Source organism: Hippoglossus hippoglossus, chromosome 17 (genome assembly GCF_009819705.1).
Source record: "Hippoglossus hippoglossus isolate fHipHip1 chromosome 17, fHipHip1.pri, whole genome shotgun sequence".
NCBI lineage: Eukaryota > Metazoa > Chordata > Actinopteri > Pleuronectiformes > Pleuronectidae > Hippoglossus > Hippoglossus hippoglossus.
In genome coordinates this window covers 16,194,331-16,221,274 of record NC_047167.1, presented here as the reverse complement: position 1 = coordinate 16,221,274, position 26,944 = coordinate 16,194,331, and the positions used below count along the sequence as shown (strand labels likewise).

Genomic DNA, 26,944 nt, shown 5'->3' with positions numbered 1-26,944 from the left:
GGGCAGTGATGGGAAGTTGTGTTGTTTTGTAGTCGAGGAACAGAACCACAAAAGGGACGGTCCTTTACACAGGCTGTGAGAGGTTGAATCATTATGAGGAAAGTCCTGTGGCAAACATCGATTTGGTTGCAACCTCTTCCCCGCTTCCTCTCCCTGGTGTCCGGACCGAGCCCAACTACTGCAGCGCCTTCAGGGTGATGTATGGTGGAGGGTGGGCCGATGATGCCAGCATGTCTGGGAAGAACAAAGGCTGCAACATGCCTCATCCCCTCCCTCTTCCTCCTCCTCCTCCTCCTCCTTCTCCTTCTCCTCCCACCATCGCCCTCCTCTTCTTCGGATCATTAGTGGGTGTTAAAGTCAGGTATGGTTCTAATTATAGGGACGTGTGAGGCACAGGAGAACAGATCTGTTTCAGGTCCTTCCAAGTCGACCCTCTCCATAATTGAAGTGTATATATGGAGAGGTTCCCCCAGCAGAATTAACTATGCATACGCTTTAAGTTAGTAAAAGTTGTCGGCTATGTGCCGTGAAAGCTATGAGTCAACAAAAATCGACTTGAAACGTGGAGCAGATCCAGTGTTCCTGCTGTTTTAACTGCTCGGCTCTGTAACCTGCTGCTATATAGGCTTCATGAAGTCAAATTGCCTTATCAGCAGAAAGCTTTTACTCTCTTTCAACTCTGATGTGGGAATGTAAGGGTGCGAATTTCAAAGGATGACAATCACGTAAAGGTTTGACCACGGTTAAGCTGCCATCATGAAAGTACAAGAGCAGGGTGCAGCTGCACAGCTGGAGCAGATGTTTGAGAGGATTTCTCATCATTTCAAATAATCATTTGACCCCGGTTGCGATCATTATTATCTCAGTGGCATGAAAAAGAAGAAAATGACTTTGCTATCTTATTTAAAAAAAAGCAAAAGCCTCTGTTCAGTGTGACCTTATCGCTGAACAGCAACTCTGTGAAAGTTGAATCATTGCTACACTTAATTCAGTCTTTCCAGGTCCATTTAGCAAACCCCTGTGTGCAGCTGCCAATTAACACCGTAGAAATATAAAAGGAAACTGAAGCATTTCAAGTGCTTGAAAGACGAAAAGAAGAAAGTTTGTCTTTGCGCTCGCTGCTGTGACCCCCCCCCCTCCTCTTTTTATTCCATTGAAGTTTTCTCCTTTGCTTGGTGCTGCAACAATGAATTCACCTAACATGGAATTATCATTTCAACTGGCAGAACGGTGGAGAGCAGGTTTTCAAGGCAGCTCGTCTTTATGGGTGGAAGACATTAAACCATGTGAGGATGTTAGCTGCGCATTTGGCATTGGCTCTCTCTCTCTCTCTGTGTGTGTGTGTGTGTGTGTGTGTGTGTGTGTGTGTGTGTGTGTGTGTGTGTGTGTGTGTGTGTGTGTGTGTGTGTGTGTGTGTGTGTGTGTGTGTGTTCGCGTGCGTGTGTTTCACTGGCTGGTGGGATCAGACCCAGGATGTGTCGCTAGTCTCGCCCAAAACTGTCACTCATCTCGTGTCCTGCTGCAAGCAACCCTGCATCTCCATGCCAACGCATCTCATTAAAAAAATCACCCACTATACGAGCCAGGGAGGAAATGTCCGGCCAGTTCTCTCTCATGCAAAATGCAGGACCAGTTCTACGTGGACGGAAAACGTGCTTTCCCCACTGACTGACGCTGAAATCTCTCATCAGCGAGATGAAACCTTGCGAGGGGGCGAATCGACAGAGGGGACAGTTAGTAATATGAAATGTTCTCTCACCACTTTCAGCTCTGGCACTGACCGACTCAATGTCCACTCCTGACTGTTGACGAAAGAGTCTGAAAAGAGAACAGAGGACAGAAAACAGGTTATTTCAAGCAGCAGTTTCCGAGCTGCAGGTACAGCAGTATTTGCAGTTTGTAGGCTGTCATTAAAGTGTGCAACAGGTTCTGTGATGGATCGTTCAGCTGTAAAACCGATATGATGAAAACTCTGCAATCTTTTCAGGTATTTAGTACATTTCCAACTTCACACTGTCCTGATTTCCCCTCATCTTTAATTTCCTTCACACAAAGTTAACCAGTGGGATTGTGACATTAACTGAGGTGTAGATTTGCAAGGCCGTGCTGCACCAGGCTTACTGAAGTCGGAGGATAACAGGGTTAGGAAGATATTGCTTTTCAACCTGGTGCACTTTGACCTTTATTTCTGCCATAACCTCAGGGGTGACTGATCCCCCCCTCCCCCCCGAGAAGCCATTTTAATATTCTTTGTTTTTTTGGCCCAGCTATTTCAATAAAATATTTGATCAGCGTAAGTAGAAAACAAAGCAGCTAAACACATTAGTGCTGCAATTACAGGACAATTAATAAATCAACAGGAAATTAATCTGCAACTATTTTGATAAACGATTCAACAATCATTAATCACTAATTTGCTCTGATCAATTTTAATCTGCGTTTATTTATTTGTTTGTGAGCAGAATTACGCACAGATTACCATGAAACCTGGTGGAAGGATGCAGAATGGGCCAGGAAAGGAAATTACATTTTGGTGCGGATCCAGAATTCTTCCCCACTGTCTTTAACATTGTGAGATATGGCGTTTTTTGACATATTCACCAATTTCCCAGGGAATAATTCATGGATCTTGGTGAAAAAATATTAGGCATATTTAGGGGACTGATATTTATGAGTGTGAAATTTGGGGCATCTTGATTTATTTTAAGGGGACTGTTGGATGTATGCGCTCTATACTGAGTACCATTGTACAACTTCACAACTTATGGAACACACAAAAGCAAGAAGAACTTGTGAAACACTTGTTAGCACAATCTATGCAGGCTATCTCAATATAAGGTTTCAACACAGAGCCATTCCTGAGGAGGATTTAGCTAATTCATTTAATAGACACCTATTAAAGGTCCTGATTCAACTTGTCGGCTGCTTCCTAGTGACATTTGGAGACTCGATAATAGAGCTTTAAAAATGGGCAGTGGGAGAGAGCACTATAAAGAACCACACAAAGAAGACAAACCCCCTCAGAGGTAAAAATTTTTTAAATAAATACAAACTCTGCTGCCATTTTCCCACAGACAGGGAGCACACGCTGCTGTGTCATAACAACCATTAGAACGAAGGCCACCTTCCTGTTTTGGATCATGGCTCTAAAGCCTCCAAGTAGAAGATGCTATCTCTAATACAGGAGTGTAGACTTCCTGTCTCCAGGTAACAAGGTGTGCGGTACCCCCCCCCCCCAGGTCTAAACCATAACAATTAAAGTTTAAATCCACCCAACATGGGGCCGTCATTACTGTAAGCCTGTTTGTTGCAGCAGTAGTGGTTTCCCTTTGTGCCCTGGACAGTGAGAATATGAATAGAGTGACAGCGTAAACAGTTCAGTAGCTATGTTCAAACATTTGTGTTTTGTCTATATGATTTATGCTAAAAGCACATGGGCTGTGACTCACAGCTGAGCAGACATGAGTCAAAAATTCCTTTACTCACTACAATTAGAGTAAAAAGCCCCTCAGCTAAAATGTTTACGTATTTTCTGATCTCCCTTTACAAAGAGCTTTGTGTGCCGCTCTGTCTCACTCGTCGTGGGAGGGGAGACGAGTAGAAGAGGCCTTCCACCGCGGTTTGTGCGTGGGGCAGAGTATCGTCTCTAAAACAACAAGTGCCTCATGTGGAGCCGTCCCCGTGCAGCTCGGACATGTCGGGACATGATGGAAGGCGCTCACCTGATTCAGCAGGAAACAAATCACAGCTCTCTGAGTTGATATCAGATAAAAGGTTGTCGCCTCATTTCCTTGGATTTCCTGTCGTTTTGTAAACTTCCATTATTCCCATTATACGATGATTTTCATTTATGGCACGTGAATTATTTCCGTTACATAATTGGAGGGTTGGTAAAGATGAAAAAGTCACAACTAACAATTAGACAAACACATTGGAGGGTTCCAGTATTTAGCGTTCGCTGCGGTAACCCAACATTAACACAGAGGCAACTAGAATAACCCTCAGTTGAGGCCCAACAGTCCCCTGAAATACAGACTGCACCAAATTTCACACAGTCGTAGATATTAGTCCCCTAAATATGCCTGCTTCTTTTCATTGGTGAAAACGTCCAAAAACCTGCAATGCCCTATCTCCCAATGTCATTCCAAGTTCCGTAGTGATCTGCCCTGTAAAGCTGCTAACTTCCAGACAAACATACACAGATAAAAACAAGTTTTTCTCACACTTCAGGCAATCAGACTTTCAAACGGGGACAAATTCAATCAAAGACCAGTTCATGGAAAACCACGCAGGGAAACCGAGTATCATCAAAGCCTCCGCAGAAATTGAATCTTTGCTCTGCTGACGAGCGACTGCATCTGTGGCACAGCACATTCTCTCAGCGCTGAACAACACCACTTATGCTCTCAAGGACATAAAAAGATAAAAGACAGAAAAAGGAAGTGGAAATGAGGATCTGTTACACAAAATTGCACAAGACTTAACACACAATCAATTCTCTCATCATTAAAATCGATTTTATTTTTTCGTCTCACAAACAGACCCTACAACATTGGAAACATGCCCGACTCGCTGCCATCTTTATAGCAGCAGCAGTACAACCAGTTTGGTCGCCTGCTACAGGGGGAAAAAAAGCCCAAATTGAATCCATGTGCTCCACATTACGTCATCCTTTAAATATGAGCATCCCCACATTACCGTGTCCCAGAATGCCGATAGAAACAGAAAGCCCCCAGCGTGTGCGGCGCTCACAGAGGACACCAGTGTCTTTGTCTCTGCGAGGGGAAAAATTGTGCTGCCAGCTTGTTTGTCAGGTTTTCACTTCACTGCTCATGTCTACTCACATAAAAATGACCGTTCACTCTGAAGGTAGTGGAGCACAATCAACGCCCCAAACCCCCCCCTCCTCAAACTAATTCCATTTCACGAGAAATGAAAATGCAATGTGAGCAGAAACCCCGGCACATATGGTTATTTGAGTGCGGGTGCATGCGCACACATGCACGCGTTGCCTAAATGCAGTGACTCTGGAGTGGTTTTGGGAATGAGAGGGGACAAGTTTGAGGTCGAAAAACTTCCACTCCGGCTCTCACTGACTTTCCGACCATGCGTTCCCACCATCATAAATTACAGTGTGTGATCTTAGCTGGCAATTAGTAATTCTACTTCCCCCGATTTGCCAACCTCACGACCAACCAACATTCCTAGGTCTATCTACTTTTATCATCCACGTCTTTACAAAATGGTTCCGTAGCATCACAAAGACGTTTTCAGACATGAACCTCATAAAATGTCCGGACAATTGGGTCCAGACTTTGATATTTCACATATGAAGAACACAGCAGGGGATTCTCTGAGTCAGACACGTTCACAACAACAGGAAAATCTCCAGAGCATTCAGGTGAGGGGTGGCTGGGTAGAACGTGCAGGAGGCAGGACACGACGTACGAATTCCTCTGCAGAAAGCAAATCTATTTGTTTACAGCAAATCGACTCTGGATTCGACCTTTCAAAGTTATTTTTCATCCCAAAATATTAGTTTTCTTTTTGTTTTATTTCAGTTTTATGTCTGTGGCGCGCCCATCAATTCGCTGAGAAGAAAATATCCTGCTGTATTCTCACATGGGCTAACGCTCACACATTAGTCAGAGTTTTTGCAAAGGAGCTGGTAGGGAAAACTCTGCAGCTTAATATACACGGCGAACATCACAGTTAGGGCTTGTATGTCTATTCCACCTGGCTCCCAAACATCACTCTGTTGTTTCCATCAAAGCAGGTAGGTGAGGAAAAACAATCACCAGAGAACAAGGTAAAAACATTTATGTCGTGCCAGTCTAATGCGGCCTGGACGCTCTGCCCTACTTAAAGCTCTTAAATCCTTGTGTTGTCTGCAAGACGAGCATTGATCACTTCCCCCCCTGAAAATAAATTGGACATCCTGGTTCAAACACGATTCTAATTTAACACGAGCTTTGCAAATTGGGTTTTCAAGACGTGTTGCAAAACAATGCTCAGGTTGATCGACTCCATTTGCGGAGCTTAGAGAGGAATGTGTCAGATTTAGCTCATCTGGTGAGGGACACAAAACGAGACAAGAGAACAAACTGAAGGAAACAATCAACCACGGATTCAGTCACCTACAATTTTCAGACTCAACTCGAGCTCCCAGCTGATTCCACTGTTTAAAAACTTGTTGTTAAAAGCTGGTTTAAGTTGGGAGAACACCCCGATGCTACTCATCAACGGAAATGTAGAACAACATGTACCGAGAGGAGATTTTTCCGTGGCACATGCTCAAATACAAATTATATTTGGACATTTAAAGATTTCCATCCACTCATGTCCAGACTGTGTGTCACTGATTTCGTCTGCTTGTTTGTTAGTTAACAGGATTATGCAGGAACTACTAGATTTCCATGACATTTTGTCTGGGGGGGGGGATCTTGACGGAAAAAGATTCTCAAGTTAAAGGGACTGATATTTAAATGTGGATTCATAAGAGGACTGTTGGGGGAGGTATGCGCTCTACTGAGTTCTAGTTTTTCTATGTTGCCATCTGAATAAAGACAAAGGAGGATGGATCCCACATATGGTGCATTGTTTTCAAATGGTCATAATGGCAACGTATTGACCCCCCGACATGCACACTTATTACAGAGTTGAATCTTAAGTCCCATTTTCAGCATTTTCACCTCTCACTAGATAAGTGCAGTGCTCGTCCCCGACGCCTCCCGACCAGCGACCCCTCCTCCAACTCAGCTATCAGCAGAGAGAGCCCCCATCTCACCACACAGTTCACTGATCACTCATGCATCAACAGGCACGACAGAGTGGCTTTGTTCATCCACAGGTGGGGGTGGGGACGCAGTCTGCACACCTCAAACCCCTTTCCCCTGTCAGCACCCCTCCCCCAGTCCGCACTCAGAAGTTATCATCAGGACGCATTTAAACTGAGTGTGTGTGTGCAAATGTGTGTGTTTAGCAGTGGGAGGGCCGGGCTTCAGCTTTCTGGATTCAATTTAGGAGCAAACACTTATGCAGGTAGCAACAGGCCCAGAGTCCCACCCAGGGCATTGAACGCCTCACTTTGCTCAAGCTGATCGGCACTCCTACATTCCTAGTGCCTGACTGACTGACTGTGCAGGGGGATAAATGGACGAATACAACTCGACACTGCACAACAAAGGTGCAGGTATCCTTGGTAACATGTCATCCACAAATAGAATACAAATAGACCGCAACAACACGGTTGACCTCAGGACCCATTACAAGCTCCACCTTGGCTGGAGAATTACATATCTGCTCGGCTAACTCAAAGGTTAGCTTAATGAGAATGAAACCAGCCCATGTGCAACCCAACAGGGGAAGAAGTCATTTAGTTGTCACGGACGAATAATAAGGCCTTTTAGCGTGACGTGGGGAAATCGCAGCTTAACGCAGAAAATGTAGCAGATCACACCTTTTAATTCACAGTTACAAATATTTGCCTCTGTCTCCGAGCTCTTCCAGGCAACTGGACAAACACACTCCTCTGTCAGAGTTAACCTTTAAACACAGTGCTTAAGTCCTCTTCTCTTCCCCCCATCATTATAGCATGTAAGCCCTCTTAATTTAGCCCTGCTCAGCTGCCAAACGCATCCCCATCACAGCCACTAACTGCTTTAATGCTACTGCTTAAAGCTGTGTCCCTGCGCGGGGCCAGCAGACAGCATTATCCAGTCGCCTATGTCCTGTGTTTGGGTGACACAGAGACAGCACTGGGGCTGTGTTACGCCGCAGTAAAACCAACCATTATAATGTGTTCTTATCAGTCATCTGGTGATTCCAGTTTACTGTGCTCGCCCACTCATTTACTCAACTTCAAAACTCTTATGTAAAGCAAAGTAATTGCTGTGTAAGTGCATACAAACAGGCGGTTCACAACACTGGGAAATAAAGAAGCCCCCCAAAATAGAAATTCCAAAAGGACTCTCTGTAACCAGACGTTTTTGAACGCCGTCCAAACTCACAATTCCCCATGTGTTTTTCATTTGCCCGTCCGACTAAAGAAAAAAAGGAAGAAGAGGGGGAAAAAAGGAGCACATTTCCATGTTTCTCTTGAGCTGTGGCTTTCTTTGCAGTGCACGAGGAGCTAAAATGTGAAGAAAGGAACTGAGAAATAAATTCAGCAATCTTGCAGGTCTTACCTTGACCTTTGTGGGAGTCAATGCCTAAAGGAGTCTCTATGGCGACTGGCTGTGACTTATTATTCACAGCCAGGGGGTTTTGGCCAATGTTTTTGCTCTCGGACTGCTGGGATTCACTTTTGCCACTGAATGGCTGCTCTTTCCTCCTGAAGCGGTTGGCTATGAGCTGCCATATGCTTGGTTCTTCCTGAACTGGTTTGGAGGACAATTTTGTTGGACACAGGGGGACCTCCATTACCTTGACCTTCCCCCTGCTGTGATACTGAATGTACTGCATGCCCCCATCCTCTATTTGCTCACTAGTGGTGGGGAGCATTCTCCCTGTGAGGTATGAGAAAGGTCGTGGAGGCATTGTTGTCTCCTCAGCCGTACTTTTAGTCCGAGAGTCGTCCTTTGACTCCCCCTCAGAACCTAAAGTAGCTTTGTCCCGGGGCCGAGTCCTCCTGATTCGCAGACTGAGGCTCCGTCTTAAAGAGCTCAAAGTACTTTTTGGAGCATCAGTCTTGTTGATTTTGGGAGAAGATTCTGCTTCTTTATCACTGTCCTTCTCCTTGCTCTTATCTTGGGGTGCTTTACCAAACAGCCTCCATCGGAAGCCCCCTTTGAGAAAACCTCCATCACCGCCTGTGTGGCTGCAGCTCCTCTGACTGTCTATCTCGTCATCAGACCCCCTCTTCCTCAGCTCCAGTACTGTCATGCTGACAGGCCTGGGCTTCCAGTTCCTCTGGCGGAGCCTGGGGGTCACCTCTGCAGTGACTGAGGGCCGCTGAGCCAGGATAGAACTGAGGCCATCCACTGCCCTCAGCTCAGCCCTCCTAGTCCGGTACGGCAGGTTGTTTTCTAAAATACCTTCCCTGCTGAGGGGTTGCTGGGCTGCCAACAGAACTGGGCCTGGGCCTGCCAGCATGCATACACTCCTGGGCCTCCGCAGCAGTCGTTCTTGTTCAGGTTGAGAATCTCCTTGCTGCTGGAGTGGGTCGCCATACATGCTCACCGTCCTCCTGCTGACCGGGGCTCCATCCTGACGCGGCCTCCGCAACAAGGCCCGCGGCAGAGAGCTGTGTCCTGCGACCGTGCCATGTTCCCCAAAGACGAGCCCTCTGGCATGGACGGTGACAGAGTGTAACGTTGAGCTGCGAACACGATGCTCCTGTGTGTATTTCTGAGCAGCTACGTCCGCCACGTCTCTTCCTTGCTGTGAGGAGTTACCTGAGTTCTTGGAGGGTGGTTTCAAAAACCTGTCGGTCTTCATTTTTCCCTCCACCTCCTCCAGCTCCTCCTCATTCTCCTCCAAAACTACCTCCTCTCTTTGCCTCCCAGCTCTACCTGCACGGCTCAGGGAGGGCCACTTGTTGAGCTCCTGCCTTGCCCTGCCCAGCCTGGGGCTGTTCTCCATTGGCACTACACTCATTTTCTCTCCTCCTGGCTGGCAATTCTCCACCTGGGTGTGGATGACCCGGCCCATTCCACGCCCTGACACCAGTGCATCTCCCTGTGTTTCTTTCAGGGTGACAGAGATGTGGTAAACGGTTTTCCCCTGCTGCAGTTGGTCAATAGTTGTACTCCTTGGGGTTGCATCCACCGCCCCACTGCTGAAGAATAGCATGGCACTGCACTGATTCACACAGACATCCTTATTCACACACTAATACAGCCACATAGCATAGGCAAATGTTCACATCCTGCCTGGAAGTTGTAGATGTTGAGCTCATAAAGTTATTCATTGGACGACCGAATTCCTATGCCAGGCATAATCCTTCACCTTTGACATGGGAAAAAAAACTTCAAAGAAGTTAAAGTAAAGCCTCGCTGGCACCTGCATCCTCCGGCTCCTTTACTCAGCAGACTCACTCAGCTGCTTTCTCCACACACTCTGCTCTACCTGTCCTACACAAGCAGACGAACAAAAGAAAATCCCGGTATCCAATTCTTGTTATGCAACAAAGGCAAATCTGTAAAAGCTGCAAAAGTTGCAAACTTGGAAAAAAAACTGAATCATCCTTCCTCTTTGGCAAGTTACGAACTGTGAGAACTCCTTGTTGTCGGTGCAGACAAACCCCTTAATCTCTGTGCTCTCTCCATGCAGAGCATGAGGGAGTGTGTCTCTGTTTGAACTTTCAGCTGCCTTCCAACCCCCCTGGATACATGGAAAACAAGGAGTGGATCCCACGGGCATTAAACACACCCCCTGAGCTGCGAGTAGCCCCCAGAGCCAGGAACAGACAGAGGTGAACATGAGATTGAGAGAAGACAGAGCTGATTACACATTGCTGTAATCAACAGAGACTGCAGCCCAAAACAAAACAGCCATGAATGGGCTCTTTGTGTTCCTCTGACCTGTGGCAACACACTAAACCGGGTGATCCCTTTTCATATTTAATGGAACAAGAGAGAGCAGCGCGAGCTACGTATTTTATTCATTAAGCCACATTTTAACAATCACCAAAGTGAAGGATTGTGGTTAAAAAAAAAAGCTCTGCCTCTGAACACAAACGTAACCTGTGTTAGTAACATGGAGTATCCACACAACTCCGCACCACGCTTCCACTGGCTCCCACTACACGGCCCACACACTGTGGGAGAGCTTCAGTTTAATACCAAGACCGACGGACAACTATTTATGGTGAGGAAATTGAAGTTACTGTGGAAGAAAATGCTGCACTGGACATCACATATCTCTACATTTACTCCCCAGGTTCTTCAGCATCAAACTTAATAGTGAATACTATAGCATTTTGAGCCAGTGAGGAAAAAATCCTGAAGCAAACAGCTTTTATATGTTCCTGCTCTTCCTTTTTAGAGGTGTGGTGGTGTCTGATGAGTTGCTGAAGCCCTGTTTCATAATATAAAGCACCATCTGAATGAAGCCAGGTTTTACCTGCTCTGCAGAACTGAAACACTGCCCCTCTGTGGTCAAAAAGAGAAAATAGCAGGGAGGAAACAGAAAACTGGGGATTTTTTTTCCTGAGGCCACATTGATACTAATTCATAACATTAACGCTATAATTTCCCTTAAGTATATTCAGAAGAACACTCTAGATATTATATATATGAAGTTATATATGAAAAGTTTCATGAAAACTTTTCCTTTGATATGCTTAGATGCGCTTACCTTTCTTCTATTATTTATATATTAATTATGAATGTGTGTGTGCAGGAATGTGTGTATGTATGTATCGTTTTTTTAGGTAATGCACAACTAATTTCATTGTACAAATTCGTGCAATGACAATAAAGCTTTCTAATTCTAAATATATATATATATATATATATATATAAAACCTAGAAACAGGTGCATGACTAGAATGAGAAGAACTGCTTACGAGGGCTTTTGGCAGAAACCTACAACAGAGTGAAACACTGGCTGTTTATTCTGAGTGCGTCACTGTGGGAAATCCAGTATGACCATGAAACTGTAAAGTCTGAGCCCAAGCATCACAGCAGCTTCATTCAAGAAGTTGATTGAAAAACTCTTCTCTTCATAACAAAAGCACCCTGTAGCCCTGTAATGGATGACGCACAGATCATTTCCTCAAGAGAGAGTCAAAAAAATACCATTACTTGAAACTGGCAGAATCAAGGTCTTTGCCATTTCATACTTTCTGCAGCTTTTGCATTCTTATCAGCCGACTGCGTGCAGAACAAGCGAAAACATTTAAGGCATTAAGGAGACTTACTGCTTTATGTTTTGACGTGCACTGTAACCAAATGTACAACCAGGCAAATCTTGCATCTTATTAGTGAGAGACTACTGACTATTGCCAAGCCTGAGCTGACTCCTCTGGCCTTTACCTGTGTCTAGGTAGTAGGGGTTCAGGATGATATGGGGCTCATCATCGAGCAAGCTGTCCTTTTCGCTCCACTGGCTCTGGTGGTGTCGATTTCGTCTTCGACCCCCGAAGCACGGCAACATACTGTAGTTCACCTATAACCTGAGGGACGTCTCCATGACTCACAGAACAACCATTCATGAAGAAAATGCCTGAACTATCACGTGTCAGTCCAAATCGTTGGTTATCACTTGTCCTGTCCTCCTGGGTTCTGTCTTCTTTCAGGCGTTTCTGTGAAAATCTCTCCTCAGCTCCAGCAGTTCAGTCCTCTGCAGCTTTTTGTCCATCAAGTCTGTAAAAACAACTCACTCTCTTCTGGCACTTGCATGGTGCCGGAGCCGGGATGTTTCTTCCATGCAGACCTGATAATGTGGTTACCAGCAGAAGCCTGATGAAGTGGCCCAGAGAGGCCGTGTGTCACAGTTCACATGGAAGTCGCTTCCTCCGGGTGATTGGTAATGCAGGTGTTGGTTAGCAGGGTTCTACATAAGAAACCCTGATAGGATTAAGGTTAATCCAGTATCCTGTTGTCTTTGTTGTGGTTCGGTCCAGAGGAAACATGCGTCGCGGTAAATCCTCGGGATCTTAACGCGCTGACCAGGTAACAGAGCTCCTCTTGTCTTCCCCCTCTCTCCTCCTCCTCTGTCCCGCAGCTAAATGCTTTCTCCCTCTTGTAATAGTATCTTGATGGCAGCAGGGAGGGTTATTCAGAAAAACTGGATTGGCATGTTTCGAGGTTCCTGAATTCCTCTCCCGCCTCCTCCTCCGTACGTGTTTACACATCTGCCCGGTTGTGAGCGGATGTCACAGCGTGTGTGTGTGCGTGTCACATATTTATCTCATGTATGCGTCACTGTAACAAACGTGACTGTACTGCTGTTGTTTTGCCAACATGACTCTGACCCAACTGTGTGACTTCCCTCGGGCTGCATTCAAAGTCTCCACCAGCACAGAGGTCTTTCTGTTCATTTTTTCCATCACGTGTCTCATCATGTGTGTTACCACCTCTGTCACAGCCGTTATTGGAAAAGGCCAAAGACGATTGGGTGCTTGCCTTTCACAAATGAAGAACGCAGCGGGAGATTGTTGGGATCAGACGTGTTCACAACAGGAGTGTTCAGCAGGCACAACATGACACAGAAATCCCTCGACTTTTTTATTCAGTGAATTTGTATTAGTGTGTAAGTGTCTTGTTTAGTTTTGTGAACTTGATGTTGGATTACACCGAAATGACAGAAATCTAGACAGAAAACTACTTTCTTTACTCTATATGTCCTTTGTTATGAAGGCTCAAAGTTTCTACTTTGGTCCACATGTGTAAGCTAGTCTGTGTGAAAAAAATATTTAAAAAAAGAAGTATACTGTCTGTACATACAGTCACATCACAAAGCAACTTCGAGATATATACTTGTCAAATTTTGGGCATTTATTCAAATGTGTCCATGCAGGTTTCAGGGGCTGTGATAGTTTAATCATTCCTATGAACAGGGACAGATATGTCTGAGCAGCAGACATGACAGACGCTCTGGTGTATTTATATAAGGACACAGACACTATGTTGTCTAGCAGATAGCATGATGCATCAAAGCCGCACGAGTAAAGCTTCCTAACCCCTCCGTCAGAATTAGAGCGTGAGTCAGCAGCGTGAGGAAGACGGCCGTGCACATATGTACCCTCTCTCCAAGAGGACAGTCTACTTCCTCTGGCGAACGCGGCGACAAGAAGAAGGAAGCGACTTAAAAATAATCTGCGTTAGACACCTGATGAGCGTCTAGCACGCGAAAAGACAAATGTGGTGTGATTTACTGTCTGAAAGCCCAAACGCACACATGCACGTCTCGTCTGCATCAGTCAGGGATGTTTGGCGAGAGGCTTTGCATGACAAATCGGTGTCAAACATTGCAGCGGTGACTCACGGGGGTTCAGCGAGAACACAAATGTTTTCCTCGATGCTTTTTAAATATAACCCCCTTGCCAACATGTGAATGTAAATCTGAGTTTTTGCTGAACCTGGGGAGCTCAACGTGGAAGGTAATTATTCACAGCTTTCAGGCGGGTCCTTGATTGGAGAGATGACTGATCTCATTGGACGGAGTCAGAAACTGTGATTAACGTCATCACACGCCCGACACACAAGCCCTGAATTGCTAATAGACCCGTGTACGAGATTCTGCCCGAGGCTTCAGGCAAACCAAATGACTCCTGATGCCGTCCACTGCATATTTGATGTTATCTGCAGAGAATACTGAAAATATGATGAGACTTTGTTCCGAGTAAATAGAGAGAAGAAGAAGAATTGGACATGCCTATAAATAAATGATGACGACCAGAAATACATATCAAAACTTTATCTCAATAGCAATTGACAAAAACATTAAATAGTAATGATAAGATACCGTTAGAGCTCACTGGTGTAACTATAATTAAACATTCATGTTATCTGCTGTATGGTCATGTTTTAAATATGATGAAGACTTAAACCATTAGCATTTAGGCTTGTTAGGCTGCAAGCTGCTTCGTTTTGAATGGAGACCAACGTGACGAGACTGGGAGATGGAGTTTCCTTCGTCGCTCATTAAAGCGTTCAGAGAAACTTTTTAACGAGCCGTACTAACATCATGTAAATTGACCACGTCCGCGACTCCATGGATGTCTGTGTTGATACTTTTTTTTCTTGCTCTAATTGTATTCAAAATGGTTATAATGTCGTTTAGGGTGAAAACGTCCCTAATAACTCAAACAGCTTCCACATAGTCGGATATAGAGTAAGTTGATGCATTATTGTTGAGCATAGTTTTGTAATGACTGTCAGCTACTAAATCCTTCTTATCGCTTATCGGTACAATGGCTTATACAACTTCTTACCTCCGCCAAGGAGGTTATGTTCTCATCTTTGTTTGCTTGTTAGCAGGATTACGCAGAAACTTTGTGGAGAGGATTACATTTTGGTGCTGATCCAGGATTATTTTCATTTTTCTTTAACATTGTGAGACAGTGCGTTCATCAACATTTTCGTTTATTTCTCAGAGAGATATTCACGGATGTTAGTGAAGAAATTCAGGGATGTTCGGAGGACTGATATTTATGGGTTTGTGCAATTTGGTGTGGAGCCAAATAAATGTGGTTTCATAAGGGGCCTGGTATTATGGGCTCTCTCCTCACCGAGTGCCTACAGAGCACATGGAGTAAAACCGACTGTGTTATTAATCAAAACACCTGGAAAGCACATAATCTTTAAAAAAAACAGCAGTACATAATAGTTATATTATGAAAAATGATTCTCTTACATAACCTGAACATCTCTAGATATATCGTGTTCTATACATCACATGTTGGTCCTAGTTTAATATTGGGGACTTTTCGCTCGCTCTACATTTTATAGAGCAAATAATTACCTTGGAAAATAAACGTCAGATAAATTGACGGTAAAAAATAATCATTACTTGCAGCTCTGCAGTTATGGAATGTGTGATCTCATTTGCATACTATAACAGGATTACTGAGGCTGTCTGTAAAACAATTTCAAATTATTGGGGAGTTATTACCTCCACAGAGGAGTTTATATTTTAATCCGTGTCTGGTTGTGCAAAAAAGGGTTGAGATGTAGTTCGTACAGTGTGGTGCAGATTATCAGACTTTCTTTGTCTTTCTATTCTTCTATTGTAAGAGTTTGATAGACATGTGTGGGATTGTTTGGCCTTGACGGAGAAATGTGCTGCACTAAATGCCCACCGGTTATTTCTTTATATTTGTTATGCCTTCAGTTCTGAATTTATTTGATTTACCATATTGCTGTTAGTTTTGATAACACCTGGTTATTCCCTGACGGATCGTGCCACTGTGGCAGCCGAGCTGGAGCTTAAAAAAAAAGCTGCCACTACATCTTTAAAAGAAAAATGTGGGAATAAATTAGCACCGCTAATTGTAAGTTCCCCTCAACGTTGATGTTTTCCTGGGTGTGACTACTCAGCTCACTGTGGCATAATTAACACTTGCCGTGGCTCCCCACAAAAATCACAAAGGGGTCTGACAAACAGCGAATTCCCCTGAAACATCTGAATAATTTGATTAGAAAACACAAACAGGAATGATTGTCATCGCTGAAAACGGTAATAGATACACACAAGAGTATTTCTTCCCCAAATGCCATAATGAAAATCTCCCGCAGACACAATGTCAACAGTTTGGGTGTGATTCAAGCCAATCTGTGCATCTGTGCGTGCAGGAACACATGTACCGCTGCACTCACAAACACACACAGTGGAGATATGCAAACACGTGTTTTTGATTGCCCCCCCACACCCAGGTGATTACACAATGACCTGCCAATTCTCAAAAGACAAATATACCAGAGCCCTTTCTGCATCGACGTAAACATTTTTGTCTGCAAGTGAATAAGGCAGAAGAGTGGTACACGGAGACAGAGGGGCTACAGACAGCGAGGAAAGTTTATGATAATTAGGCTTGCAGTAGTGGTACCGAGCGTGGGCGTAGAGCTTTTTAAAATTCAGCTGCACTAGCGACAAGCATACGTCACCATTGCTCCACTGCAGAGAAAATGATAGGTTCGAGGACGTCTGTGGGAGGCTGTGAAAAAATTCCAGACGCTTCTGTCTCTAAAATTCAGGTTTTTTGAGGAAAGGAGAGAGAAAGACAGAAAGAGACAGACAGAGACAGAGACAGAGAGAGAGAGAGAGAGAGAGAGAGAGAGAAGTGTATTGCATTTGTATAGTATGTGTGTGTGAGACGGAGACGTAGGACAGTTGGAATGGGAGAGAGACGGTGAATATGAGTGTGCACTGGTTGTGTAACCTAAGCTGCATATTAAGCATTAAGTCCCCCTCATTAAAATCTTTGACATTCAAGATACTTGCTTGAATAGAAAATGATACTCAGGAGTCAGTGTTTTGTTTGTTTGTGTAGCTGTTCCCCCCCCCAGCTGTAGAAGCCCGGGTGGCCGAGCGGGCGGGAGTCTCGACCTTTTGACTCGTGCGGCACGTTACTATTCGTCCGATGGCTCAGCTGGAGAGATTCAAGGTGCAGAAAAACTGTGGGTGAGGTTTTTTCTCAGATTTGTTAAAAAAACGAAATCAAAACACAGAAAAAAGGTCAGCGGGAATTTCAATAATGACGGGAAAGGGCTGTGAAACACGCGGAGGCAACACAAACGGTTTGTAGGAGATGACAAGATGACCAGTGAGAGGAGAGGAGGTGGGAGGAAGCTGCGGAGCTTTGCACAGTGTGTTTTTTTTCCTCTTCTTTTACAGGCAGGTTTGTGTGGGCTGGTGGCTCCCGGTCCTCCTCCTCCTCTACACATTAGTTTGCAAACCCCCGCTTACTTCTGGTGTCATCTTTTCAAACTTGCCTGCAGACTCACTTTTATGCAACAGCTTTGATGGAGCTATCGCCCGGTGTCATCTTTATTCTAATGCAGGAGAAGCAGCGCTGTCTATATTATTTGGCTTTGTTACCTCGTTGCGCAGAAAAGTCATGTACAGGGAGCAAGGATGAAGTATACTTGTGAATCAATTCACGTAGGATAATGGCCAGTGATTGCTTTAATGTGCTGTAATTGTTGGCCTCTCTGTAAAGCAGCAGATAAATGAGGTTGGAGGTATAAGGCGCAGTTTGTGAAACACAATTTAAATGGAAAGAATCACAATTTCAAGCTTTGTTGAAAATGTTGCAGCTTCGCACATTTCACTATCCAACATCGAATATCTGCAGCCTTCAAGTGGTGACGGTACCTGAATCATCTTCTCTCTCCAATTTCATCCTTCAACCAATAACATCTGTAACCTGTCACGCACCATCTGGCCTTCGGCCGCTTTCTCGTCCCTTCTTCTGTTTCTCGTATCTATTCCTGCAGTTGTTAGAATAAATGGAACTGTCGATCACGGCGTCAGTCGACCACAAACTTATGTCATCTCGAAAAACAACGTGGTAAAGTAACTTCAGCTATTTACATCACCTTTATGTACCCTTTCTTCTATACAGCATCTGACGTTGCTCTGAGATGCTGCACCTATATAAAGAAGAAGCAATAAATCTACACTTTGTTTCATTCCCTTCCTCATTTAATTCCTTGCAGTTTAAAAAAAACGACGGCCAAGAATAGCGTCACATTTGGGCACAAACTCCCGTGTAATTTCCCACGCCTTTTGTCTCCGCTCCTGCGCCACCCATGCACGCTGAGACAATAAGCCGGGAAGCTTCGTTATGAAGTTGACAACACCGTTTTACAAAGGAGCCAGGAGGAATACCATCATTCACCAATAAATCCCCCCCCCACCACCAAACAGTGCTAATAGCATTCAAACCTGCAGGAGCAGCTGCCGAGGCATCCAACACAGTCTTTATTTGTTTCTATCAAGCTGATGCAGTTCACGAACCCTCAGGTTTACTAAAATAAAAAAGCTGTGTGATAAGATTCGGCGTTTCCTCCCTCGATATAGTGCCACTGACACAACATTGCAAACACTTATGTAATCAGTCTTCAACAGATAATGGCTCTGGGATAATGATGACGCATCACAGTTTCTGTTTTTCAACGTGGGATTAATTGGTTGTTGTGTTCGTTTAACTCGCATATCTGTGACTGATGATAATCTCAAACCCACAGCGTGTGAAGCAGCTCTGGGACATTTAGTTCCACAGGTGACTGACGGTGAAGTCACGCTCCACAAGTTCAGGTTAAGAGGCCGTCAGTGGGACGGGCACCGTGGTAACGCGGTTACTGATAATTAGCGTGGTGCGCGGTGCTCGAGCGTGGACACAAAGGCAGAGGATGTAGTAAACAAGGGAAAACCTCTACAAAACATCCATTTAAATATAAAATCTAAATTTCAAACACACCGAATACATGGATACAGATTCCCTCCTTCAGCTAGCATAGGTCAAATTCAAATGTGAGGCTTTAGCATGAAAATTCATCAAAACGGTATATTAACTGCACATGGATGTATATTGATACCTTAAAGCTGAAGTAGGTGGAATAATTGATTAATTGTTGAGTCTCTGCCCCGGGACGTTCAACATCCTGGAATGGAGGCTCTCCGTCTTTGAGCCCCTCCCACCAGATGAGCATGGTGCACTTCATGTGTGCATGCAACACACGTTTTATTGCATTTATTGCCTGACTCATTTAAACTATTTTTGCTTTAATTCCTTTTTTTTCAGTTGCTATGGAAGCTGTTGCCGATGCTGGAATAGTGTCAATTTTTCTGCAGGATTTTCCTCTGTTAATTAAGGGCAGGATTTACATCGAAGGGATGTGCACACGGAGCTGCTCAGTAGAACAGCCAACGGCCAACAAGCCTGTGATTGCTGCAAGGTGATAAAAAAAATGATTGTGCAAAAATACCAAAAATGTTACCTACCCCAGCTTTAACCAGGATGCTTAATATATGTACCTTTATATTTTAGAATAGTAGTTAATGTATGTGAATGTCAGTATTTCCTTTAGGGTGAATAAAGTAACCTTCCTACCTACACGCTCTGAGCGTCTCTCAGGAATGAGAAGCATCAGTATTCAGGATGAGAACACGTCTTCAGTCACACAGACACCGAAGCTTAGTTCCAGCTCAGTAGTCGTCTACAGGGGCTGAATTACACAGAGGCCGACGCAAACATCTGCATCCTAATTGGTGAAGCTCCGTGGCAGCTCTATTTGTCAAAGTCAGTATGGAGTAGTTACATTACACCCACATCCTGACATTTTTAGGTGCCCTTTACATAATGACATATAATCCTGTATCTTGCCCGGCACTCCGGAGGAGGAAGCATTTCATCATGCTTGTTGGTTCCGTCGTGTGGGATGTGGGCACGGACAGGAGGTCAAGGTGAGCCGGAGACACTGAGTGTTATTACATAGAAGGACGTGGAGACGCTGAGTGATGATGTGGCAGAACCAGTGTTTCCTGCAAAGTGGAGAAATGAGGCTGGCTGGAGGGGTTTTCGATATAATGTCAGCTGAGTCAGAAAACAGCAGACGGAAGATCAATCAATCAAATTCTATTTTTATAGCCCATATTCACAAATCACAATTTCTCTCATAGGGCTTAACAAGGTGTGACACCCTCTGTCCTCAACCCTCAACAAGAAGGGAAAGCTACCTAAAAAAAGATAGAAACCCCAGAGAGAGCCGCATGTGAGGGATCCCTCTCCCAGGACTGTCATAAGTGCAATAGATGGACTTCCTGGGACATTGGGAAACAAATACCACAGCTTAACGTGACGGTGATATGGAGACACATGTTCATCTTTGTTTCCTCTCTGAAGTTAAACGTGAGGATTTCCAAACTGCTGATCAGAAGATCAGATCCTCTGCAGGGCACCGCATTCTGCTGAATGCACAGTTTCTGAGCCTCCGTCTGATGTTTTACCGCAGAGTCTTTGTCAGGTTTTGACAACCAAGAATACAGACTTTATTTTTTTAAATAACTGTCACAAAACAAATGCTTTTTTTCAAAAAAATCACACACCAAATCAGCAAAATGAAAAGAACTGTTTTGTTCCGCTGATGTAACACGAGGGGTGAAACCCATGCGTGAGATAACATGTGAAGAGACGAGTGCTCTGTATTCAACCTGGAGCGAAAAATATAAAATATACTCAGAATTCACATTAACTGATATCAATCTAAACACTGCAGAAAATCACTACAAGAAGATCCTCTCGACTTGCTCTGACTTACATCCTGCCCCCCGGGATTGAATTCTTCCAAATGCTGACAAGCCATCTTTATTAGACAAGGGGGAGATCTCCCGTCGGGAAGTGTCAGGATCTAGTCAATTTAATGGTGGCGCATATCTGCGGTTCCAAAGAGATATATTTAATAACTCCGTGCAGCTCTGTGGAGAGTGTCCCAGCATGCACCTGCCGTACAAGTATAGTTAAGACTGTGAAACAAACATCCATGGGAACGATGAGATGTCACATTTCTGTGCATCAGAGCCAGAATGTTGACGCACTGCACTAATTTCCGGAAACACGACTAAAACATTTCTGTAAGTTTCCATGTGAATTAAAAAGGAATATTAGCAACGGAAATGTACTCTAATTGCGACAAATGGGCGTATAATGAGAAAGAGCGAATTATATATATTTCATATGCCAGAGAGCTCTTAAATGCACATAATGATAAGTTATAATGTATGAAAGAGCATGTGCAGCGTGTATTACTCAACATTACGGCCTCTTTGATATTTAAAGTGTCATAACCTCCTCCACTTCCAATGCATGCCAACTTTTCAGCAATTGATTTCTCCCCCTCGCCACTGAAGTGGATTGTGTTTGAGTATCACACAGACACACACACACTAAAAGGAGCTGATAATGAGCTGAGGATTTTGGTTTGGTCTACTGCAAAACAATCCTTACAGCAGCAGAAATTACACAAGAACGTGATCTCCTCCAGGTTCCTCTGCCTCCCACCTTCTGCGTCTCTTCATCCTTAACTCGATGCCACCCGCCCACAGCCCTCCGCCCTCCCCCGCGCTCGCCGAGTACTGCATCAGCAGCAGCGTCCCCACGCGAGGGGAGACCTGTTCTTTAACTAGACCATAACGAATAACTGCCACTTCAAAAACCACCAAGATTCACCGCCTTCATTTGCACCCACACCCTCTGGGAAGATGCGAGTCCATAATGTGATTTTCTTTCTGTGTAATCCTGTGTGATAAATAACTGTAGTCACTCCAGGATTAATGCAATTCAGGGGAAGCCCCCCCGCACTCCCTGATCTACAGCACTAGGAGGAGATATGACGGTTCTGCTATTTTTACTCAGGCATCTCCGTAGGTACGATAGTTTCTGAGGTCACGTGGCCGCCCGCCCCTCGGAGAAGCACACTGCTGCAGTGCACTATTTCTGGGCTCCTGGCAGGAAGAGACAGGTGTGTGCACTAACGGGGGGGAGAAACCTGCTGAAAGGTGCTATAACGCTTCACTGTTTCACAGCCGATGGTGGAAAGACACCACGCAGTGCAAAAAAATAACTGGGATTCCAAGTCTCCCTCTGTTTTACCTCTTGTGTGACGGAGGCAGTTCAAACAGAGGAGGGTCAAGGTCGGTGTTCGGGGATCAGAAGGTAAAGGCTCGTGTAACTCGCTGTTATTTTTGACTGATCGAGCAGTTGTCCGAGTCGAGTCTGAGGCGGCTGCCCGGCCACTGCGGCTGCATGCCAATGAGATCAGCACAGCAGCAGTGTCAGTTTTGCTCCTCATCCCAGTGACAGCTGCAGGATGGCCGGCATTATATCGACATCAGCCCCGCTGTCTCATAAACCAGGTCTCGTCTATCTGATGAAACAGAGCTGCTACAGTCAGAAGGGCTGATAAAGAACTTTATGAATGACAGAACGAGCAGCCAGATATTAGTCAGGAGCTGAATAGACTTTCATGATGGCATCTTTTTCATGAACAGGAAAGGTATCCAATATCCCAGCTATAAACTGTCTGTATGTCAGCCAAGCCCCGAACAACTGAAGAGCGGATCTTGTCAAGCAGAGAACAACATTTTACAAACAGCTTTGTTGTGTTTCAGGGGAGTAGTTCCACATCTATTTGGTGATTAACCTTTTGAAAAGACTGTAGAGAGAAAAACAACCAAGCCCGACCCGAACCTGACCCAAGCCTGTGGAGCAAAGCAATGTAAAGCTGCACTGAGTTGGTGTTGCCTTGTCCCTGACACACGTGGTTATTGCTTGTTTTCTCAAAAATACAGATATGTGCAGAGTGTTGTGAGCATTTAACCAAAGATTGGTCGAACCAAACTTTCTTAGATTTGAGAGGGTTGCACAATGCATTGGAAATATATCAATATATATATATATATATAATGCACCTTTTGTTATATTGCTATTGATCAGCTATTGATGGTGGATCTAGGACTTTTCTGAATCAGGGGCCACAATTTATACAGAGGGGCCAATTCTATGTCCAACATCAATGTACAATACCTGATTCAGTAAGGTGCACATTGAAGTTATTCCTTGTTTGTATATGAATATATTCAGAAAATTGTTTCCTGTTCAAGCACATTGTGTTTTAGAGGTCTTAGAAAACAAAATATCATATTTATCATTAGTATTGTTGGTAAGTCACTTTTTTGGGGGATACTTGCCCCCTGGCCCCACCCTTGGATCTGCCCCTGCTATTGAGGAAATTATATTGTGATAATAATTGATACCCACAGTCTTAGAATGATGGGAAATGCTGTAACAGGAATCAAACCTAAATCAGACCTGACTGGTTTCTCCTATTAGAAGCATCTGCACAGAAACAGACTTTTCATGAGGACTTTGATGTTCTTCCTTTGTGTTGGTATGCAGTCAGAGGCACAGTGGACCTTGTGATGCACAGGGCACCATTAACCAGGATCAAACAGATGATTTAACTCCCTGAAAGCCAATAAAAGAGCCAAAGTTTAAATTGAAACAAGCTGGAAAAGGGGTCGTTTCGTATCAATTACCACGACTAAAGGAGACGGATGATGCCATCGCACGATTAGATGATGCTCATTTTCTGACCGCAGCGTATTTCATTATCTGCCAACCACCACTGAGCATCCACATGCGTGTCTTCAGGTGACAGAGCTCGATTAATCCTGAGCTGACGTCAAGTGATAATCTCTGGGACCTAATGTGAGCTGGAAGACAAAGCCTCGCTGTCACAATGACTGATCGTTGTGAGGACCGCCGTCTTCAGCAGATCGGAGCGGTGATCAGCTCAGAATCAAAGCTGATTTTATTCTTGTGCATAAATTAAAGCAGTGATGAACCTATAGGGCTGGAGGCTCTCGAACCGGCGGATATTAATTCCCCCCTCATTGTAAGCGCTGGAGACAGGGAGTCTGTCGGTAATGGAAATGTTCTTTTACAGTCCACCGCTGCAGCAAATAAAAGTTATTTGACTCAAGGGGTTTTATGGGCATCTAGATTTGATGATTTATCAGAAATGAAAGCCCAGGAGGATATGTGTGTGTGTGTTTGTGTGCGTGTGTGAGAAGAGCGTCAACACAGAACATTTTTGGAAGAAACAAGCGATTATATACGGTGTCGGTCTCAATGGTAATTTCCTGCTGCTCAAACGACTTCCTGTGTAAACTGCGCGAGGAGGTAAATACATGTTTGCTCGTGGAATACTTTGACAGATAAGCAGCTGCTCTCGGGATTCAAATCTGATTTGCGCTGGCTTTTCACTCTCCCCAGCTCCGAGTAGACTTTGCTTCGAAAAGCACACACGGAGAAAGTCATGACACGTGCACCTTCGCTGCGGGAACAAACACCACCGAGGAGGCCTGACTTAAACAGACTTAGGACCAGGGCCTGCTAGAGATCCTGTCGGGGCTCTGACCGTGAATAGACTCTCTCTCTCTCTCTCTCTCTCTCTCCTGGCAACTCTTATGTCTATTCCAATAAAAATAATACGTGGGAGACAGATTGTTAATTATCCTCTTCACATGTAAATAGCTACGCGGCCTGCTGTGATCCTGTTGGTGTCTCCATATCTTCTAACGGTCCCGCACTGACTCATGCTGCAACAGAGCTACAGCCTAGAGAAAATATTAATCCACCGATCAAGGTCTTCGTGAGGCGATGCTTACTCACCGACGAGTAATGTCACGGAGCAGCCGCCTTTCTGCATGTGAGCGTCAGAGAGTCAGACATTCCTACTTGCCTTCTGCCTTATTACCGGAGGAAAGCATGAAAGCAGATATTTGACGAGCATCAGAGAAGGAGCTTGTTTCCATCTGCTGTTGTTTTAATTGGTTTGTTCACTGCTGTTAACTAAGGTGAACCCGGGCTGCTACGGAGATGGCGAACCTTTGCATCAACTAGCATCAACTTCCAGCATCAACAATAGCAACAGTGTCTTTTTTCAGGTGTTGCTCCCCGTTTTGCTAAAACATAATTCGTCGTCCAAACATGACACGTCCATAACATATTCAAACTTCTTTGAGGACTACACATACGACGAGCTCTGTTTTTTTGTTTATTTAAATGGTGGTCACAAAGTTCAGGTTGGTCTGATTGGTCTTATTCTCTGGCCGAGAAACACAATTAACGGGTTTCGAGATTTGGCACTGACTTCGAACCTGGGGTTGGTGGAAAAGGGGGTATGGAGGTCCTCCATACCTGTGCTTTCTACTTCTCAACGAGCTTCAAACATATAGCGGCTGGAGGTAAAGACACAAACAGCTACTCTAACACTTCTGTCATAAACTTGCCCTGAGAAAAAGATAATGAGACGGAAATAACACCACTGCGGAGGAAAAGTCATGATTTCAATGTGGGGAAAAGGACGTTCTGGAGTCGCTCGGAGCCGATCTGTCCCGGTCCACTCAACCAAAGAGGCACAGGACGCTGACTTATTCTGACACACTGAACCTTTTTTTTTTTTCAGAGACTCTGAATAGATGGCGCGATCCACAGATAACAAAAAAAAACATAACAGCATCTCTGCACCGCCCTGGAGCGGGGACAGCTGCAGAGCGTAAACAAACAGCTAATCTGACTTTAGCCAACAAGCGAGCACAGCCTTGACACAATAAACGGAGAAGATTCATCTAAATCCCAACATAAGCTCTGCCCACGTACTGTGCACAGACAGGCGTAACACAACAGAGACCCTCTGCTTCTGCATCCCCCCGGTGCTCATGGGTAATGCCGTTTGTTGCGGTGACTCCTGCGTAGTCGCTCTTCAATTTGATGGAGTGCACCTACTTTGTTCCTCTTTCAGCTGAAGCGCATAAACAGAGTTTCACCTCTCGGGTCAAGAAAGAAAACCCTGCTGGTGTGCATGTGGTGGCGGAGCATTTCCACAGGAGGTCACTGTTGCTATATGAAAATGCTAAATACTTTAGGACAATCAGAAAACAATTGCAGCTATAGACCTGGTTTTAATGTGTTTTAAATGTAGAAAAATAATGAAGAAAAGGTCAAAGATATTGCTTGTTTAAATGTAAAAAAATATAGAGAGACATTTTCCAAATCCTGGCTTCTTATTTGAATTTCTTTTGCATAGACTGTGCCTAAAGCCTGGATCTTAGATAGTAAACCGTGATCATGCAAAAGTGCACTCTCTCAGCCGGAGCTCACTGCAGACACTCCACCACCAGCGTGCACAGTAAGGATGGAAGACAGCTATTACATAAGAGGCTCATCAGTGGGGTAGTGGCCCACGTACTGCGTCTCCTCGGCGGAATCTCTCTCTGTTGATCAGCCTCTCACTCAAAGTAAGAACAAAATGGCTGAGTTGACCGGCCGAGGAGAAAAATGCAGCAGAGAGGCTTCAGATTTATGCAAATAATTAGCTATTAAATGACACGCTACTCAATGCAAATGAACTGGGGGACTGTATGTTTGTAGGTAATGCTTATTAGGCTCTTACAGCAGAGCGAATATTATTCACGTGTTGCCTTTTATAAATGTACCTATACGGCAGCTGCTGTTGTTTCCATGTGAACAAACAACCTGTTTTTTTATAGCCGAGGGTGTCACAATCAACACAGTGTGGTCAGAGGGGTCTTCACTGTGGTTACAGTGCAAACTAATGTAGAAACCACAAGATCCTGAACCTTCCTCTGCAGCAGTTCACACAGGATTCACAGCTCTTAACACCAACAGGTGAAAGGTCAGTGAGAGAAAGTGTGAACTGGACTATTGGGATGAAAAATGGATGATTGATTCGTTATTTGGTCAATAAAATGGCAATATCCTGCAGCCCATAATACGGTATTCAAATTATTAGTTACCAACAGTCCAAAACAACAGAATATTCAGGTTAAAAGAACTATAATCTGCACCTATATTGATTATTTATTCATTTTCCTGTTGGCAAAAAAGCAACTTTAAGATGTAAGATTAAGCAGCCATGATATATTCTAACATTTGAGAAGCTACATTCTGACTTAATAAATCTTTTTA

General features: G+C 44.4%; 1 protein-coding gene and 1 long non-coding RNA gene across 3 annotated transcripts in view; one reads left to right on the top strand and one right to left on the bottom strand.

The window, feature by feature from the left end:
* agap3 (ArfGAP with GTPase domain, ankyrin repeat and PH domain 3) overlaps positions 1-26,944 on the bottom strand; it is a 117,629-nt gene that overhangs the window by 64,227 nt on the left and 26,458 nt on the right. Inside the window, exons 1-2 of one of the 2 annotated variants that reach the window (XM_034613194.1) lie at positions 8,187-10,292; positions 1,760-1,818 (exon numbers count right to left, since the gene is read on the bottom strand). In XM_034613194.1, coding sequence (XP_034469085.1) covers positions 1,760-1,818; positions 8,187-9,792 — 1,665 coding nt within the window. In that variant the 5' untranslated portion in view covers positions 9,793-10,292. Of the gene's footprint in view, positions 1-1,759; positions 1,819-8,186; positions 10,293-26,944 lie in introns of those variants that run through there. The other variant, XM_034613195.1, reaches the window with a different exon arrangement.
* The window catches only part of LOC117778033, a 303,640-nt gene continuing 294,478 nt past the window's right edge, over positions 17,783-26,944 (top strand). Inside the window, exon 1 of the long non-coding RNA XR_004616718.1 lies at positions 17,783-19,908. This is a non-coding gene — a long non-coding RNA (uncharacterized LOC117778033). The remainder of the gene's footprint in view (positions 19,909-26,944) is intronic.